At 40.0% G+C, this 15942-nt stretch overlaps 2 protein-coding genes across 2 annotated transcripts; both read left to right on the top strand.

The window, feature by feature from the left end:
• Window positions 1–237: 237 nt before the first annotated feature.
• Window positions 238–3690, top strand: LOC115449049 (prostatic acid phosphatase). The gene is made up of 7 exons (XM_030176740.2): window positions 238–386; window positions 510–620; window positions 906–1142; window positions 1440–1619; window positions 2198–2318; window positions 2793–3004; window positions 3087–3690. The coding sequence occupies exons 1-7, from the start codon at window positions 273–275 to the stop codon at window positions 3270–3272; spliced, it is 1161 nt and encodes a 386-aa protein (XP_030032600.1). The 5' UTR covers window positions 238–272; the 3' UTR covers window positions 3273–3690.
• Window positions 3691–12231: 8541 nt separating this feature from the next.
• Window positions 12232–15530, top strand: LOC115449041 (prostatic acid phosphatase). Its single transcript, XM_030176730.2, has 7 exons — window positions 12232–12444; window positions 12568–12678; window positions 12975–13211; window positions 13506–13685; window positions 14288–14408; window positions 14675–14886; window positions 14966–15530. The coding sequence occupies exons 1-7, from the start codon at window positions 12331–12333 to the stop codon at window positions 15110–15112; spliced, it is 1122 nt and encodes a 373-aa protein (XP_030032590.1). The 5' UTR covers window positions 12232–12330; the 3' UTR covers window positions 15113–15530.
• The last annotated feature ends 412 nt before the right edge of the window (window positions 15531–15942 follow it).

Below are 15942 nucleotides of genomic sequence, written 5' to 3'. Positions count from 1 at the left end.
GGTTGGATTACGCGACGGCGTGCTCCGTACATCTTACATACAAATACAGATCAATAGGCGCGGAACTCCAAATAAGTTTAATCACTTCAAGCGTGTATCATTAATTTAATCACTCACTAATCCCGATTATGATCCGCCATAAAACAATGCCGCCTGTTACATGCGCAGGCGCGGCCACAGCTGTGAGTATAAAACTTGTCGAGACGCGAGATCGCAGCGCACAGCAGTTTTCGGCCCTATCACCACCCACCACTAGCCACCATCCCCGCAGCATGGCGCTCCACTCGTACACTCTGCTGACGCTGGTGACCCTAGCGGCTCTGGTCGCAGCGAGAGCGCGCACCGACGAAGTCCTCGCTGACAGCGAACTCGTTGTTACGGTCTTGGTGAGCGAGCATTTAAACTATTCATCTTATTATATAGAAGCGTTACACAAAAGCGATGTCTATGCTTTTGGTCCTCGTTAGTTAAAAAGGTTAATCAAATTTCAAAATCTTTTAAACACGCAGATTCACCGGCACGGAGACCGCACGCCCGTGCAGGGCTCGCTAGAGTTGAGTAACGACGTGGACGCACTGCGAAAGGCCTCCGAGCCCTACGGCTACGGACAACTCACCAATGTAAGTATCTACTGCGACCATTATCACATCTCATACGATGCCCACATTTTTTAATGTAGAAACGTAACCCAGGCACATCCTCGAAATAATTCACTTCAAAAACCTGTTTTTATTACTTTTACACTGCGGAGCCAGAATAAGTATATGAATATCGAAAAGTGCGTAGTAGACGAGTGTGGTGCGTTATGATTTTTTTACCCATTTCAAAGAAACGAGGAGCTTTATGTTGGAGTAGCATAACGAGCCATCAATACAGCTGTTATAACACGATATTGTATGATGCAGGTGGGCAAGCAGACCGCGTACCGGCTCGGACAGTCCATCAGCAAGCGTTACGGCAGTCTCATTTCCGCGCATTACAACTCGTCCGAGATCTACATCCGCTCGACGGACTCCACGCGCGCCAAGATGACCGTGCTCACCGCCATGGCCGCTGTGTACCCCGCCGGTGATGACAACTGGAGCGCCTCTCTCCCCTGGCAGCCCACCCCCTACACTACGGTGCCCGTAAGATATGACCCCGTAAGTGACTCCTTTCATGCTCAGACAGCCTATTCTCAAACCAGCCACCATGAATAAAACGCTCGTAATAAATAGCAACTGAGAATCATTAGTGATATTGTGCAACCGCGCCATGGAAGGCAACGTGTTTACTATTCTTTAGATCACTGGATGGGTTAAAGCTAGGTTATGACCCTTAAATATACGGATTAAACGCCGCTGAGGCTGTCCAGTAATTTGAATCGTATACATGGAAACAAACCAGATTTAGCTTTGCATGTGTTATACGTAACGAATAAGAAGTCTCTTTTGTCGTAGAACCTCGCAACGTTAAATTGTCCCACGTTCAAGAAAGCTTTCGCCAGCAAGATGTTGTCGACCTCACCGGCGATAGAGCGCTACACAGACGTGCTGAACCAGTGGTCGGAGCTGGTCGGGTTCAACATCTCCGCCGCGCCCGTGCTCGCCTATTCTTTGTACGACATTTACAAAAGTCAGGTGAGCCTCTCTTTTAAATAGCTTTTAATGTTTGTCGTACAGAAATTATTCCATTATAAAAAACTGGATGGCTACCATCACATGGAAAATTACCACGGTAGTGACTCGTTCTGACTGGTCAATGATTGATATGATATATTATACTTAATATTATGCGAGTTAAATGTAGTCACACAGTAAATCACTCAAGTGACTAAAAAAATAATCAACGTCTTTGTAAGTATTTCACTTTACACCAACTAAGTCGGCGAAGTTATAGCGGCTGAATCTACTGAAATGAGACATCAAGTTCATAGGTGCAGGACCAGTTATGAGACTTTTGTGCCTAACAGAGGCCTTGTTCAAGGTAAGTTAAAGTAAATCCAGTTTTTTGTAGTTTAGACCAACAAACGTGCAAAATGGGCACATGACGTTAAAGATCTCCTCCTCCCGCGAGCACCTACCATATCAACATAGTTATGGATGCGTTGTAGACCTTGATAGAAAGGATCAGCGCCAAATAGAAAGGGATATTTAGACATCCGCAAAGTGTTTTTATCCCTAGCAGCTTGACCCGTAATAACAACAGGGATTTACAGATCAGCCTCGGCGTGCCGCTGACCGAGGAGTTGCAGGCGCTGCTGCCGGAAATCAAGGAAATCGCTGGCGCAGCCATGGACATCTTATTGGGTGATGACGACTACGTGGCGCTGGGGGCCGGTGAGTAAATACATTGGTTTAGAAAATGAAATTACGTATCACAAAATGTTTACGATAAGTAAAAAAACTACGCCAAAATAAAATGCAGAGAATTTTGTTAGCAAGAGAAAAGCTTTTAAATACAGAAAATGCCAAACATTAGAAAAAATATCTGCCATTTACCAAAATTTAATTTTTAACCGGAAAAGACAAAAACGTTAATTTTCTTTACTTCTAAAATTCTATTAATTATATATAAATTTTTGATATACATTTGATTATATAAGGTGCTAAATAGACAAAATTAAGGACTTACTTCATTGAATCCCTCATTTAACTTAAAAAAACCGCTTTTGACCTATTTTTTGCATTCCTTTAAATTTGACAATGAGTGTATTATTTCTAAGTTGTATATTTTAGAATACATTTAGCTATTCGATAGGTGGAGACTGGTGTGATGGAGACTTGAGTTATAACTGTGTTGTGATGTTGAAGGTGTGTACATGAACGACGTCATCACGGCGATGACCTCGGCAGCAAGCGGCGACGTGTCGCAGCCCCTGCGCATCTACTCCGCGCACGATACTAACGTGTACCCCGTTATGGCGGCGGCGCGCATCACGCCGCGTCAGGGCGTGCCACCATACTGCTCTTCCTTCGCGCTGGAACTGCGCAAGCGCACTGATACTGGTGATTATGTCGTGCTGGTGAGTACTACAGCAGTGGATGACTTTACTGGCATGTACACAGGTTAATATTATGTTACCCATATGTCGTGTTGTGTCGCAGCCGGTGTACCAGAGCTCGCCGGACGCCGAGTTGATGTACCTGCAGGTGGAGGGGTGCAGCGCGCTGCTGTGTCCGCTCGATGAGTTTGTCTCCATCACGAAGCCCTTCGTGCTGGACGAGGACACGTGGCGCGAGAATTGCGGCTACACCGACGACCTGGTCATCGATGATTCCAGCATCAATTAAATCCTGAATGTGAAAATAAAATAAATGTGATAATAATTAGTATTTAGGCTGATTACATTCGAATGAAAAAAGATTATAACAGTGATGCGCTTTATATTGTGTATAATACTCTCAATAGAAGTTTCCATTCTTCATCCCGTGATTCCTACTCTTTCATTGTATTTATGGTGTATACGTTATTATTTTAATATAATAAGTGTAGATAGATGATATTGTCTTAAATTTTAGCTGTGTATTTCATTTTGATCCAAGAAATAAAGTCATGGCCTAATATTGTACCACATTAACAAATCCATAATATGGTATAATAAATTGCTACTGTGCCGGTGTCGAAGGTTCCGACCGCACGGAGGAGTTGATGCTCTGTAGACGCCCGCACATCTCCTTTCCTCGCAAAGATTTAATGGATTTAACTGGAGTGACAAATTATAATGACCAAAATAAACAATATTATACAATATACAGAGTGTTGTTTTTGGGATGGGGCTGTAAAGACAGGTAACTTAACTGCAGTAGCTACAATAAAACTTTCTTAGGAGACTGTCCATGGTTATTATAGATATATCTGCATTCAGAGTTTTTGGAAAAAAATGTCAGCAAGAATAGTCGATGTATTAGATATGCAGAAAAAAAATAATGCTGATCCATCCTGTTGCTTATAAGACTCTAAGAGACCTAGAGTTTGAGTACATACTTTTGTGTCAGAATTCCAAAAGTCTTTCGCCGCGCATTTTGTTAGAAATGCGAATCCAATTCGTTTTAAAAAGTGTTACTGCACACGAAATACCCCCACTTTCCAATTCTCTTTATGAGATTGTACACTAATCCGTAACATCACGTGGTGAGACACGTGTCGCGGCGCGCCCGCCGTCTCCTGAGGCCTGCGCCGCGAGTAGGTGCGCCCGGAACCTGGGTGTCATCGCGACAGCGCCACGTAGTTATAGAATCATCACCTATATCAAGCTATGAAAATCTACTTTCAATAAAACTCTTTACCATTTTTACGTGGTTTGCAAGTTTTTATGGAAATAGTACATATTTCCGAAAATTTTATTGTTTTAGAGAATTCATCAAATCTGGATTATAGTAATACTTGCAATGACAGGAGCGTGTCGTCCTGCAGCGCTCCGCACCGCCTGAAGCACGTCGTATCGCAGAGTCCGCATAGCGAACACATGTGTCTTGCATGCAAATAAAAACCACCACCTTAGTTAATTGGATTTTATTATTGATGTCTTTGTCGGATGGTAAAAATGTGAAAGTATTATATACGTACCGTTTGTAAAACCTTGGAGAAACCGGGGCTGTGGTCCGTCGCCTCTTTGTGACTATATGTTGTGGAATCATCAGTTCTATGTACAAGTAGAGGGGGTAGCGATGGGCTCCTCTGTATCTCCGGTTGTCGCCGAAATATTTATGGAGGACTTCGAGGAGACAGCCCTCTATTTTTTGACGCGTTTGAAGCTTTCAGTGTCCAGCAAGACAATATTCCAGTATTCTTAATCAAAGATTTAAAAAAAAATTGCTTCGGTGTTTAGACGTTACATTGTGCTTATTGTTCCATATTCGGTTTTGTGTATTTAGGGAAATAGCATTTGGACTTTTATCAAATAACCTCAACTGCATATTTTGAACACCTAAATGAAATATTACTTCAAAGTTCCGTTGTCCTGCGAAACCCTCGCTCGAAAATTGGTAGGACGGATCATCGTGGATTTATTATCTAATATTTATCTTATTACTTAAGTACTTAGCTAATATATAATTATCAGTTGACATAATGACAATACCTGAGCGAGCACGCACTCGATGAGTCATCTCACGCCGCGGACTGTATTGCTAAAGCGACGTAATCGGTAGCATTTACCGATGTGTGTGTAAGTAGAGAACGACACCATTGACGGTCCACTTAATCAAACATTTTCGTTTCAAGAAGGAATATTTTCTTAATTTTTTATTACGAAAAGGACTAACAAAAAATGTGTGTTTTTCTCTTAAAAAAAAAAAATACATTTTCCAATAGATGGATGATGGACCATGGTAGATGGACGGTTGGTCAACATGGCCCATAATGTAACTATTTATAAATATAAATTTATGTGCTTATTTTTTAAACATGTATTAGACATTGATTGGACACAGTGAGTATATAAAAAGCAGGAAATGATAAAAATTATTTATAACATTAAATTTAAAATCAAACAAATTATATAATTACTAGCGGACCCGACAGACTTCGTCCTGTCAAAAAGATTTGTAATATGACAGTTGTTTGTTCCTATCTATTTTATTGTCGGGGCAAAAATTCTCCTGAACTGAACCTTCACCCTGGTGATAGGGCGTTGTGAATAAATAATAATTATTATTAATAACATTGCTTTTGGTAACGGTTGCGTTTGTCTGATGTAATGACGGGAAAACATGCATTTTAATGTAAAACAAAAGAAATAATATCGCGAAGCCAACAAAATAACTAATGATATATTAAATTTTGTGACTGTTCAATTTAGTCGGGTCCGCGATATCACTTTTGTTGAGTTTCAGAACGCGACATTACATTATAATATTCTGTGCTCCAACGCACACTGCTTTGATGTTAGGAACACACCTACATTGCTTAGACAACAATGAACTTTATTTAATAGGCAATAAAGCTCAAATTGACTCTACGTATTAGTTAGAAAACGTTTGTATGGGATAAAGAAAAAGACTGTTTTTAGGGATTTCCGGCAATTATTTGATATTTTCTCGCCGTAAAAACCATCCTTGAGCTTCGACGAATATTAAAAAAAAAGAATTGGCCAAATTGGTCCAGGCGTTCTTGAGTTATGCGCTTACCAACACATTTAGCGATTCATTTTTATATTATAGATTGTTGCAAAAATTAAAACTATATGCAGGGTCATTTTGACATTACGTTACAAAATGAAACCACATAATCGTCTTCACCTTTGCTGACATTGTGACAAAAATCATCCATTAATAACGAATATTTTCAACAAAAATCTTGGTTTTAGTTTTCTGATTTTTATATAATTTATTAGTTTAATGCGAATATGGCGTATGCGTGGGTCTATTTCTGATTGAAAGTATAATGTTGCAACTGCAACAAATTCTCTGAGCGTAAGTTAATAGTGGCTTCAAGGCGCGTAAAATTAAAATTACTTTTTATTAATATTTATTTTGTTCGAAACTTTAATTTTTTTATTTTACATCTATGGCTCAAGTAACTTATTGTAAAGTGTTATTTCCAAGTACATATAATAATAATAATAATGTGTGTATTCTTTGTGAATTTATCGTTCGCTTTAACGGTGCAGGAAAACATCGTGAGGAAACCTGCACATCTGAGAAGTTCTCTATAGGAATTTCGAAGGTGTGTGAAGTCTACCAATCCGCACTAGGCCAGCGTGGTGGACTAAGGCCTAATCCCTCTCAGCAGTAGAGGAGGCCCGTGCTCAGCAGTGGGCAAAGTATATAATACAGGGCTGATATTATTATTATTATTATTAATTTTTTTATTTTACATCTATGGCTCAAGTAACTTATTGTAAAGTGTTATTTCCAAGTTCATAAGTATGTGGTTTCATTTAGTAACGCGATGTAAAAGTGACCCTGTATGCGAGTAAGCACAACGCTCGACACCTTCAACTCCATTTAATTATAGTAAATATTAATAAATAAAGCTAATTTATATATCTATCTATACTTTGTAGGCGATTTCAAATAAAAATGTATGGGTGCGAAGAGTCCGTAGAATTCGATTTCTGCCGGCTTCCCTTTATGTAAAGATGTTGTGGAATATAATTATCATGAGAACGAGTTGGAGACCACATTATGCATATTAGTGCCTATATGTTGTCTCGGATTCTTTTTCGAAAAATTCCACCTTTCACCACAGACGGATACATTAATGTGAAATTGGACACCGAAAAAGACAATAGTATTAAAATTGTTTGAGACGGTTTTATTTTTAAAGATTAATTAATTGTATTCGATCAAAACTAGAAACTTACATATTTTTTTTTGTCAACAATGTTATTTTTTAGATTTAGCGTTAAACTAAAAAAGAAAATGTCTTGTCAATAAAAGTGTAGTATTATTTTAGAACTCATATAGAACCCACCAGTTTGTCCCATCTGTCAGTTGATTTTATTGTAAAACCAATTACATATGAAAGTAATAATATCATAAGTTACGAACTGTATCTGGGATATCGTTTTTATAAATCAATATTTTGGAATTATCATTACTAGCATAAAAAAGATTCGCGAAAACTGGTAACATCGTTGTAAATTGGAATGTATGAATGTATAATCTTAGTAGGCTGGACACCTTGGCTAAAAAATATACTATTATATAAAGGTGAAGAGTTTGTTTGTTTGAACACGCTAATCTCAAGAACTACCGGTTCAAACTGAAAAAAAAATTGTGTTGGCTAGCTTTTTGTTCGTGGAGCGCTATAGGCTATATATCATCACGCTATACCCAATAGGAGCAGATCAGTAATGGCTAATTTCAGGAACTACCGGTTTGAACTGAAAAAATATTTTTGTGTTAGATAGCCCTTTGTTCGCGGAGTGCTATGGGCTATATATTATCACGCTATGACCGATAGGAGCGGAGCAGTAATGAAACATATTGCAAAAAAGTAATAATATTAGTTTTGAGAGCTTCCGCTGCGTAAACGGTTAAAGTTATGCAACAATGTATGACGGGATTGTTCCTCTTAAAAAGTTCTACAAAATTATATTATAAAATAAAGTCCCCCACTGCATCTGTCTGCCTGCTGAAATTTGGTATGGAGATAGTTTGAGACCCTGGGAAGAACATAGGCTCCCAGGAAAATATATAGCGTGAATTTTATAACGGAAACTTTAGCCCGAAAGACTATATAACGCGGGCGGAGCCGCGGGCAAAAGCTAGTTAGTTATAAATCGTTGTCTTATTCGAAATGTCAGTAACAAGATATCACAGCGTCTTAAGGTTTTAATACAAAAACAACAATAAACATATTTACAGAAAATATGCCAATACGCGCATATCGCGATTTGGACAAATATGAAGTATTTTACATCGATGGTTTGCTATTTCACGGCAAATTTAATAGCCATCGCATTAAAGCGCAAAATAAAAAAATATATGTACATATTATATTCACTATTAGAGAAGTTTTCCTTATTTAAGCTAATAGAAGTAATCTCTTTATAAGCATAAAAAATGTCGGAGCTCGGAGATTACGCCCTTCCATATCTATTACGTAATAATGTTGTGTTGTGTTTGTGTGTGTAGGCATGCGCGCGTGTGTATGTTTCATTACATTCAGAAAATGATTCCTTTAAGAGTGACTCGGTTTCGTTACAATATTTTTAACCTTTACTGTTTATCTTTGGCTCTGTATAATCGTAGATCATGATATTAAGAACAATACAAGTCCTGATACAGCATAAACACAGTAAAGAGTTCTAAGATTATATTAAATGTCTTTGGCACACTATGAACTCACACGCGGTACTGATCCTACTATAGGTCTCGCGACTGTAAGGAACTGCTTGCGGATATGCCATATCATCTTATTTCCTCGCTTACTCATACACCTCTGTGGGATAATAACACTTATCAATACAATCAACAGTGTTTTATGGATAGATTGTAAAATATTCGGTAATATCTAAATATACACAATAATAATAGATAAATATTTACAAAGGAAATATATTATGAGGTGTGATAAGGGCATCAACACTGTCGCAGGTCGGTTACCTTTATAGAAATAGACCTAGTTTTATTTTAATGTCTAACATTCGCATAAAAGTATGCAATGTAACTTTATTATTCAAGGTAATAGTACTTACTACGAATATAACTCTTACTGAGCGCCCTCGCAGTGTGATGTAACGCTGAACACGATGCGAACAGAAGCTGTGTCAGTTCACAGGAACCCATAAAACATAATTATTACCACTGTAATCTTTAATGTGGAGTTCTTATCGAAATGTCTAGTCATTTGTTGTTTTATAAACCACAGCTACAGTGGATAGAAATAACATTTACACATAACAACACTAGGCATTCCTCGCGGTTTCGCCCGTACCGAAAGCCTTTCCCGATATAAATGTTCAAAGCGACTATAGCACCGTTTGGATCACACTAGCGCTAACTATTTAAAAACCCGATTAAAACTCCCATCTCATGGGAGCAAATCACCGGAATAGAAAGGGGCCTATGTGTTAATGCAGAACATTTCTAATTTGTTGAACTGATCTTGCATTTACTTCTAACAAACATTCAAAAATATTCACTCATTTTCGCGTTTATAATATTAGTAAGAAGTAAAATAAGATAAGATGATAAGTATACGGGATTCACGGTACTAGCAAGGCCAAATAGTTATGTAAAATGTTACACGCATGGCGAGAATACTACTCGAACAAAGCATTGGGATGGCATATTACACGAAGGGGACGACACTGCGGACGACAACTGGAACATTATGTTCCACCCGCTAGTGATCTCACAACAGCTTGCTTCAATAATGATCATTGTGCGTATTGTAATTTTAATGTCTCACGTGCCATGAATAAATGGAAACTGTTATCCTGAGATATATTTTATAAAGTTATCCGATAGAGAATTAAAAATAGTTGTAAGTGGTTACTATAGCACTTACTTTGTCGAACGACCATGATGACCTTTGACTCACAATGGAGGCTGAAAAACTTTCAAAGTTTTTTTTTTCTTATTTATTGCTACTGAATATCAAGCAATACATGTAGTTCGCCTTGTTGTCAGCGATACGACCATCCATTACTAGTAGCAACACCACCCAGACCTTCGAATCACATTCTCCGCTGCACTCGTCACCTTAAACCCTGAGACATCATACAGTATAAGTTTCATAATGGTTAATAGTTACACTGGCTACAATATCCTTCATTCTGGTGTAGCGCCCGTGTACAAAAATCCCCTCCCGCCGCGCTGTGTGCATCGCGGTTGCTATTCAGTCTGGTACTGACACAGTGCGTCACCCCCACCGAGTATTTATGTGAGCGTCACTAGTTATCGACGTTTGTTGTTATTGTTGATTTCAAGCAGTATGACTCGGCGCCGGCGCCGGCTTGCGTGACGAGGACGTGCGGAGGGCGTGTCACACGGACCAACGATTCCACTGGCGACTGTAAATCATTAGCTCAACTTACATAAGCCTTATTAATAATAGAAATATTAAAGTTAACGACTATTTATATATTATATCGCTGTTAGTTAAAACTTAAATGTGGATGTATAAATATGCAAAAGCCGCTTAAAGGATTGTGTTAAAATTGGTCGGCACACAAAGAGACTATGACGTCCGGGTCTCATACTGTGAGGAGTTCCCTGTCTTGGTAATATGCTACTCGATTGGAACTTTAATCCGAGAGATGTCTCTTCAGGACGGAGCCGCGATCAACGGCTAATAATGAAATGAAATAATTCATGTGAACCTGTAAAATATTATACATTATTTAGATTCCGTCAATATTAACTCTAGCACTCGCCTCCGAGGATGACCTACTTAATAGCTCAAAGCTGGTTGGCGATTAAGACTACTTTAGTACGTGAGTAAAACCGTGTTGTTTTCGACTTACTTAAATATAGTAAGCAAAATGGGCAAAACAGTCCAAACAAGAATAATATATTATAATTACACTCTAACTAGATAACTAATTTAGCAGCGATAGCCCAGTTGGGTGTGGAACGGATTGACACGACGAATGTCCGCAGGTTCAAATCCCAAGGGCACACACCTCTGATTTTTATAAATAATTATGTGTGTATTCTTTTTGAATTATCGCTTGCGTTAACGGTGAAGCAAAACGTTGTGAGGAAACCTGCATACCTGAAAAATTCTCTATAGGAATTTTGAGGGTGTGTGAAGTCTGCCAATCCACGCTAGGCAAGCGTGGTGGACTAAGGCTCAGTAGTTAGAGGAAGCCCGTGCCCAGCAGTGGGACAGTAAGGCAAACACATAACATATACACATTGTATACACATGTGTATACAAGGCTCATATTATTATTATTATTACACCCTAACTGGCGATTATCACTCAACTCCTCGCGCTGAGTTCTAGACACTACGCGAGTGCTACATCTGATCACTGGCCCAGGTCCATTGGCTCACGTATAGATCACATTCCCTTGACTGCGTGGATAGTCACAGACGTAGGGGATCAGGTTGTATTTTTTTTTTGAATTAGGGATGACTCCCATTATCGCTTAGCTTCATAGACGACTGGGAAATAACGTTAGTGAGGGTAGATGTCTAGACTAACTCATCGGTAAACAATCCGGAGAGGCGGCGATCATCGAAGGAACGTTGAGCTCAATTTCTAACGACCGCAATATTATGTCACTTACACTGATATAATGACTGGAACCCGGCAGTGGAGCGAGCGGGAACTAGCTATCTGTTTCCACCACCAGTGTGAGATGTGCGTCTCCGTAGCTGACAGCGGGGGCCACAAAGTTGCCTTTTTTCAATATTAACCACAGCTCAGAAGCTCCGATATAACGAAAGATAAGTGTTGTAAAATTGTAACACTTTTTTGAGAATAGTAAAAATTTTATCGACGAGTTTGAAATAGAAAATTCTTATATTCTGTCTCATTTTCCTCTCATTTAGTTCGAGCATCAACCTTGCTTGAGTCAACTTTGATTAGTCAAAGGTATTCTGTGTAAAGATACCATATAATTATAGTTAGTCATGTCTTTGTTTCCCTTCGTTGTGGGGCAGACCGCAAGCCTACCCAAAGTTCTACGAGACAGCGTGTTCCGCAAACCTTACGTACAAGCGCAGATCGATACGCGCAGAACTCTAAATATTTAATCACTTCAAACATGTGTCATTAATTTAATCACTAACTAATCCCCATTATGATCCGCCATAAATATCGCCGCGTGTTACATGCGCAGGCGCGGCCACAGCTGCGAGTATAAAACTTGTCGAAGCGCGAGACCGCGGCGCACAGCACTTTGCGGCCCTATCACCACCCACCACTAGCCACCATCCCCGCAGCATGGCGCTCCACTCGTACACTCTGCTGACGCTGGTGACCCTAGCGGCTCTGGTCGCAGCGAGAGCGCGCACCGACGAAGTCCTCGCTGACAGCGAACTCGTTCTTACGGTCTTGGTGAGCGAGCACTTAAACTATTCACCTTTTTTCATAGAAGAATGGTGCAAAAGTGATGTCCTTGCTTTTGGTCTTCGTTAGTCAAAAGGTTTAATATAATTTCAAAATCCTTTGAACATTCAGATTCACCGACACGGAGATCGCACGCCCCTGGAAGGCACACTAGAGTTAAGTACCGACGTGGACGCGGTGCGAGAGGCCTCCGAGCCCTACGGATACGGAGAACTCACCAATGTAAGTATCTACTGACCATTGTCACATCTCATAAGATACTCTCATTTATTTAATATAGAAACGTAACCCTAACACCTATTGGAAATAATTCACTTCAAAAACCAGTCTTTATTACATATAATACACACACAGGGGACCCGGAATAAGAACGTAACTATCAAAAATACGTAGTAGACCAGCGTGGTGAACTAATGAATATTTTTATGGACCCATTTCTAAAGAAAGGGGAGCTTTGAGTTGGAGTAGCATGACGAGCCATCAATACAGCTGTTACAACACCATATTGTGTGATGCAGGTGGGCAAGCAGACCGCGTACCGGCTCGGCCAGTCCATCCGCAAGCGTTACGGCAGCCTCATTTCAGCGCATTACAACTCGTCCGAGATCTACATTCGTTCGACGGACTCCACGCGCGCCCAAATGACCGTGCTCACCGCCATGGCGGCCGTGTACCCCACCGGTGATGACAACTGGAGCGACTCTCTCCCCTGGCAGCCCACCCCCTACACCATGGTGCCTACTAAATACGACCCCGTAAGTGATTCAGCCCATGCTCAGACAGAGCCTGACTTTTCTCAAACAAACCACCATGAATAAAATGCGTCTAATAAGTGTCATCGGAGGTTTATGGTGGATATTGCGCTGCAGAATGGAGGGCAATGTGTTTACTATTTTCCATATATTTTTATGGGTGAATGATAGGTTGGAAAAATCAAATTAAACGCCGCTGAGGCTGTTCAGTAATTAAACCTTATGCATGGAAACAAACAGGTAACTCCTGTTTTGCATGTGTTGTACGCAACGAGTAAGGAGTCTATTTTTTCGTAGAACGTCGCCACGTCAAACTGCCCCCCAGTCGCAAAAGCTTTCGCCAGCAAGATGTTGTCGACCTCACCGGCGATGAAGCGCTACACGGAGGTGCTGAACCAGTGGTCGGAGCTGATCGACACCAATATCACCGCCATGCCGACGCTGGCCTATACCTACTACGACGTTTACAAAAGTCAGGTGGGGCTCTACACATATATAAAAATATATTTAAAATAGCTTTGATTGTTCATCGTAATAACAGGAGTCAATTATACCTAATTGGATGTGTATTGTTGTACATAAATAATAATGACGAATTCCCGCAATAGTGACTCGTTCTGACTGGTTAATGTCTGATATTATATAAATAATATTATGTGAGTACGCCATAGTTAATAGTAGGTTCAATGTAGTCACATACTAAATCACACAAGTTTAAAAAGAAAATTCAACGTATTGGTAAGTTTTTCACTTTTCACCATCTAAGTCGCCGAAGTTGTACCGGCTGAAGTTACTGAAATAGCCAACAAAGTTCATAAGTGCAGGACCAGTTATGAGGCTTTTCGTGCCTAACAAAGGTTCATCCAGATTTTGGTAGTTGAGACCAACAAATGAGCAAGATGAGCACTTGATGTGAAAGCTTTCCTTTCACAATCACGTACCATATCAATAAACTTATGGATGAGTCGTAGACCTTAATAGAAAGGAATAGGGATCAACATATAGAAGGGGGTATTCAGACTTTCGCAAAGTCTTTTCACCGTAACAGAATGACTCGTAATAAGGATGCGAATTTACAGATCAGCCTCGGCGTGCCGCTAACCGATGAGTTGCAGGCGCTGCTGCCGCAAATCAAGGAAGTCGCTGGCGAAGCCATAGACGTGTTATTGGGTAATGACAACTACTTGGCGCTGGAGGCCGGTGAGTCGTGACGAACTGCTTTTTAATTTTTTTCCCTTACTCACGCCGCAAAAAAATGTTTTCTATTTGTTTATTATGTTAATAAAGACCAAATTATGGATTCTACTTCATACGATCCCTCATTCAACTTAAATCTGCATTTGACTTAATCTTTCCTTTTTGCATTCCTCTGAATTTAACCATGAGTGTATTATTTGGTAGGTGGTTTCGTAGGTGGCGGCTGGTGTGATGGAGACTTAAGTTTTAACTGTGATATGATGTTGAAGGTGTGTACATGCATGATGTCGTCACGGCGATGACCTCGGCAGCAAGCGGCGACGTGTCGCAGCCCCTGCGCATCTACTCCGCGCACGATCTTAATGTGTACTCGGTGATGGCAGCGACGCGCATCACGCCGCGCCAGGGCGTGCCACCATACTGTTCTTCATTCGCATTGGAACTGCGCAAGAGCACTGATACTGGTGCTTATGTTGTGCTGGTGAGTACTACAGCAGTGGATGACATTACTGCCATGTACACAGGTTAATATTATGTTACACGTTGTTCTTGTGTCGCAGCCGGTGTACCAGAGCTCGCCGGACGCCGAGTTAATGTACCTGCCGGTGGAGGGGTGCAGCGCGCTGCTGTGTCCGCTCGACGAGTTTGTCTCCATCACGGCGCCCTTCGTGCTGGACGAGGACACGTGGCGCGAGAAGTGCGGCTAAACCTATGACTCCAGCACCGCTCAAGTCCTAAATGACCACACACTTATTTAATATCTTATAACAAATCGGATGAGTAGGAGTCACAAGGTGATAATAATTAGTATTCAGGCTGCTAACATCCCAATGAAAAAATCATAAAATAAAATAATCTAAAGCTCCGTCTTTAAGACAGATTAAATGATTGTACTTGATAAGATTGTAACAGTGATGCAGTTTATATTGTGTATTATGCTCTCAATTGAAGTTTCCATTCTTCATCCTTTGATTCCTAATCCTTCATTGTATATATTATGGTGTTCACGATATTATGTTAATGTAATAAGTGTACGTAGATGATAATATTGTCTTTAATTTTGGCTTTGTATCTCATTTTAATTCAAGAAATAAATTCCTGACGTAATATTGTGCCATGCTAACACATTTTATTTTTATTTTTTGATAAGCACATTAGACACACAGCTGATGCGCGTGTGTCATACTGATTAATATTAATATCCAGTCTATTTTTGAAAGTATTCAGCCAAGGTGCTATAACAACAGTTTCTGGAAGTTTGTTCCAATCAGTAACAACACGATTAGTCCTGAAATCGTTCATTGGGTTTTTCTTTAGAAAACACTCCAGATAGTTTAGGGGATGTTCTCGTAGATGGGTATTCTCTTTAGTCATTTATTTCTCATCTTACAAGCCAGGCACGTCTTAATAACCAGAGATAATTTTGTATGTCTCAATTAAGTTGTCTCTCTTCCACCGTTTTTCAAACGTAGTGAGACTTAGACATCGATCAACTGGACTATTTGCCCAATCTGCATCTGCATAAGCTTGTAATTTA

The sequence above is a fragment of the Manduca sexta genome, chromosome 7 (genome assembly GCF_014839805.1).
Source record: "Manduca sexta isolate Smith_Timp_Sample1 chromosome 7, JHU_Msex_v1.0, whole genome shotgun sequence".
NCBI classification, from domain to species: domain Eukaryota; kingdom Metazoa; phylum Arthropoda; class Insecta; order Lepidoptera; family Sphingidae; genus Manduca; species Manduca sexta.
The sequence above is the reverse complement of the archived record's forward strand: the minus strand, read 5'-3'. Positions and strand labels throughout refer to the sequence as shown.

Coding starts and splice junctions, on each gene's coding strand:
- LOC115449041 (XM_030176730.2), top strand. CDS start 12,331: ATGGCGCTCCACTCGTACACTCTGCTGACGCTGGTGACCCTAGCGGCT. Junction 13,212..13,505: donor TGCCTACTAAATACGACCCC/GTAAGTGATTCA, acceptor ATTTTTTCGTAG/AACGTCGCCACGTCAAACTG. Junction 13,686..14,287: donor ACGACGTTTACAAAAGTCAG/GTGGGGCTCTAC, acceptor GCGAATTTACAG/ATCAGCCTCGGCGTGCCGCT.
- LOC115449049 (XM_030176740.2), top strand. CDS start 273: ATGGCGCTCCACTCGTACACTCTGCTGACGCTGGTGACCCTAGCGGCT. Junction 1,143..1,439: donor TGCCCGTAAGATATGACCCC/GTAAGTGACTCC, acceptor CTTTTGTCGTAG/AACCTCGCAACGTTAAATTG. Junction 1,620..2,197: donor ACGACATTTACAAAAGTCAG/GTGAGCCTCTCT, acceptor AGGGATTTACAG/ATCAGCCTCGGCGTGCCGCT.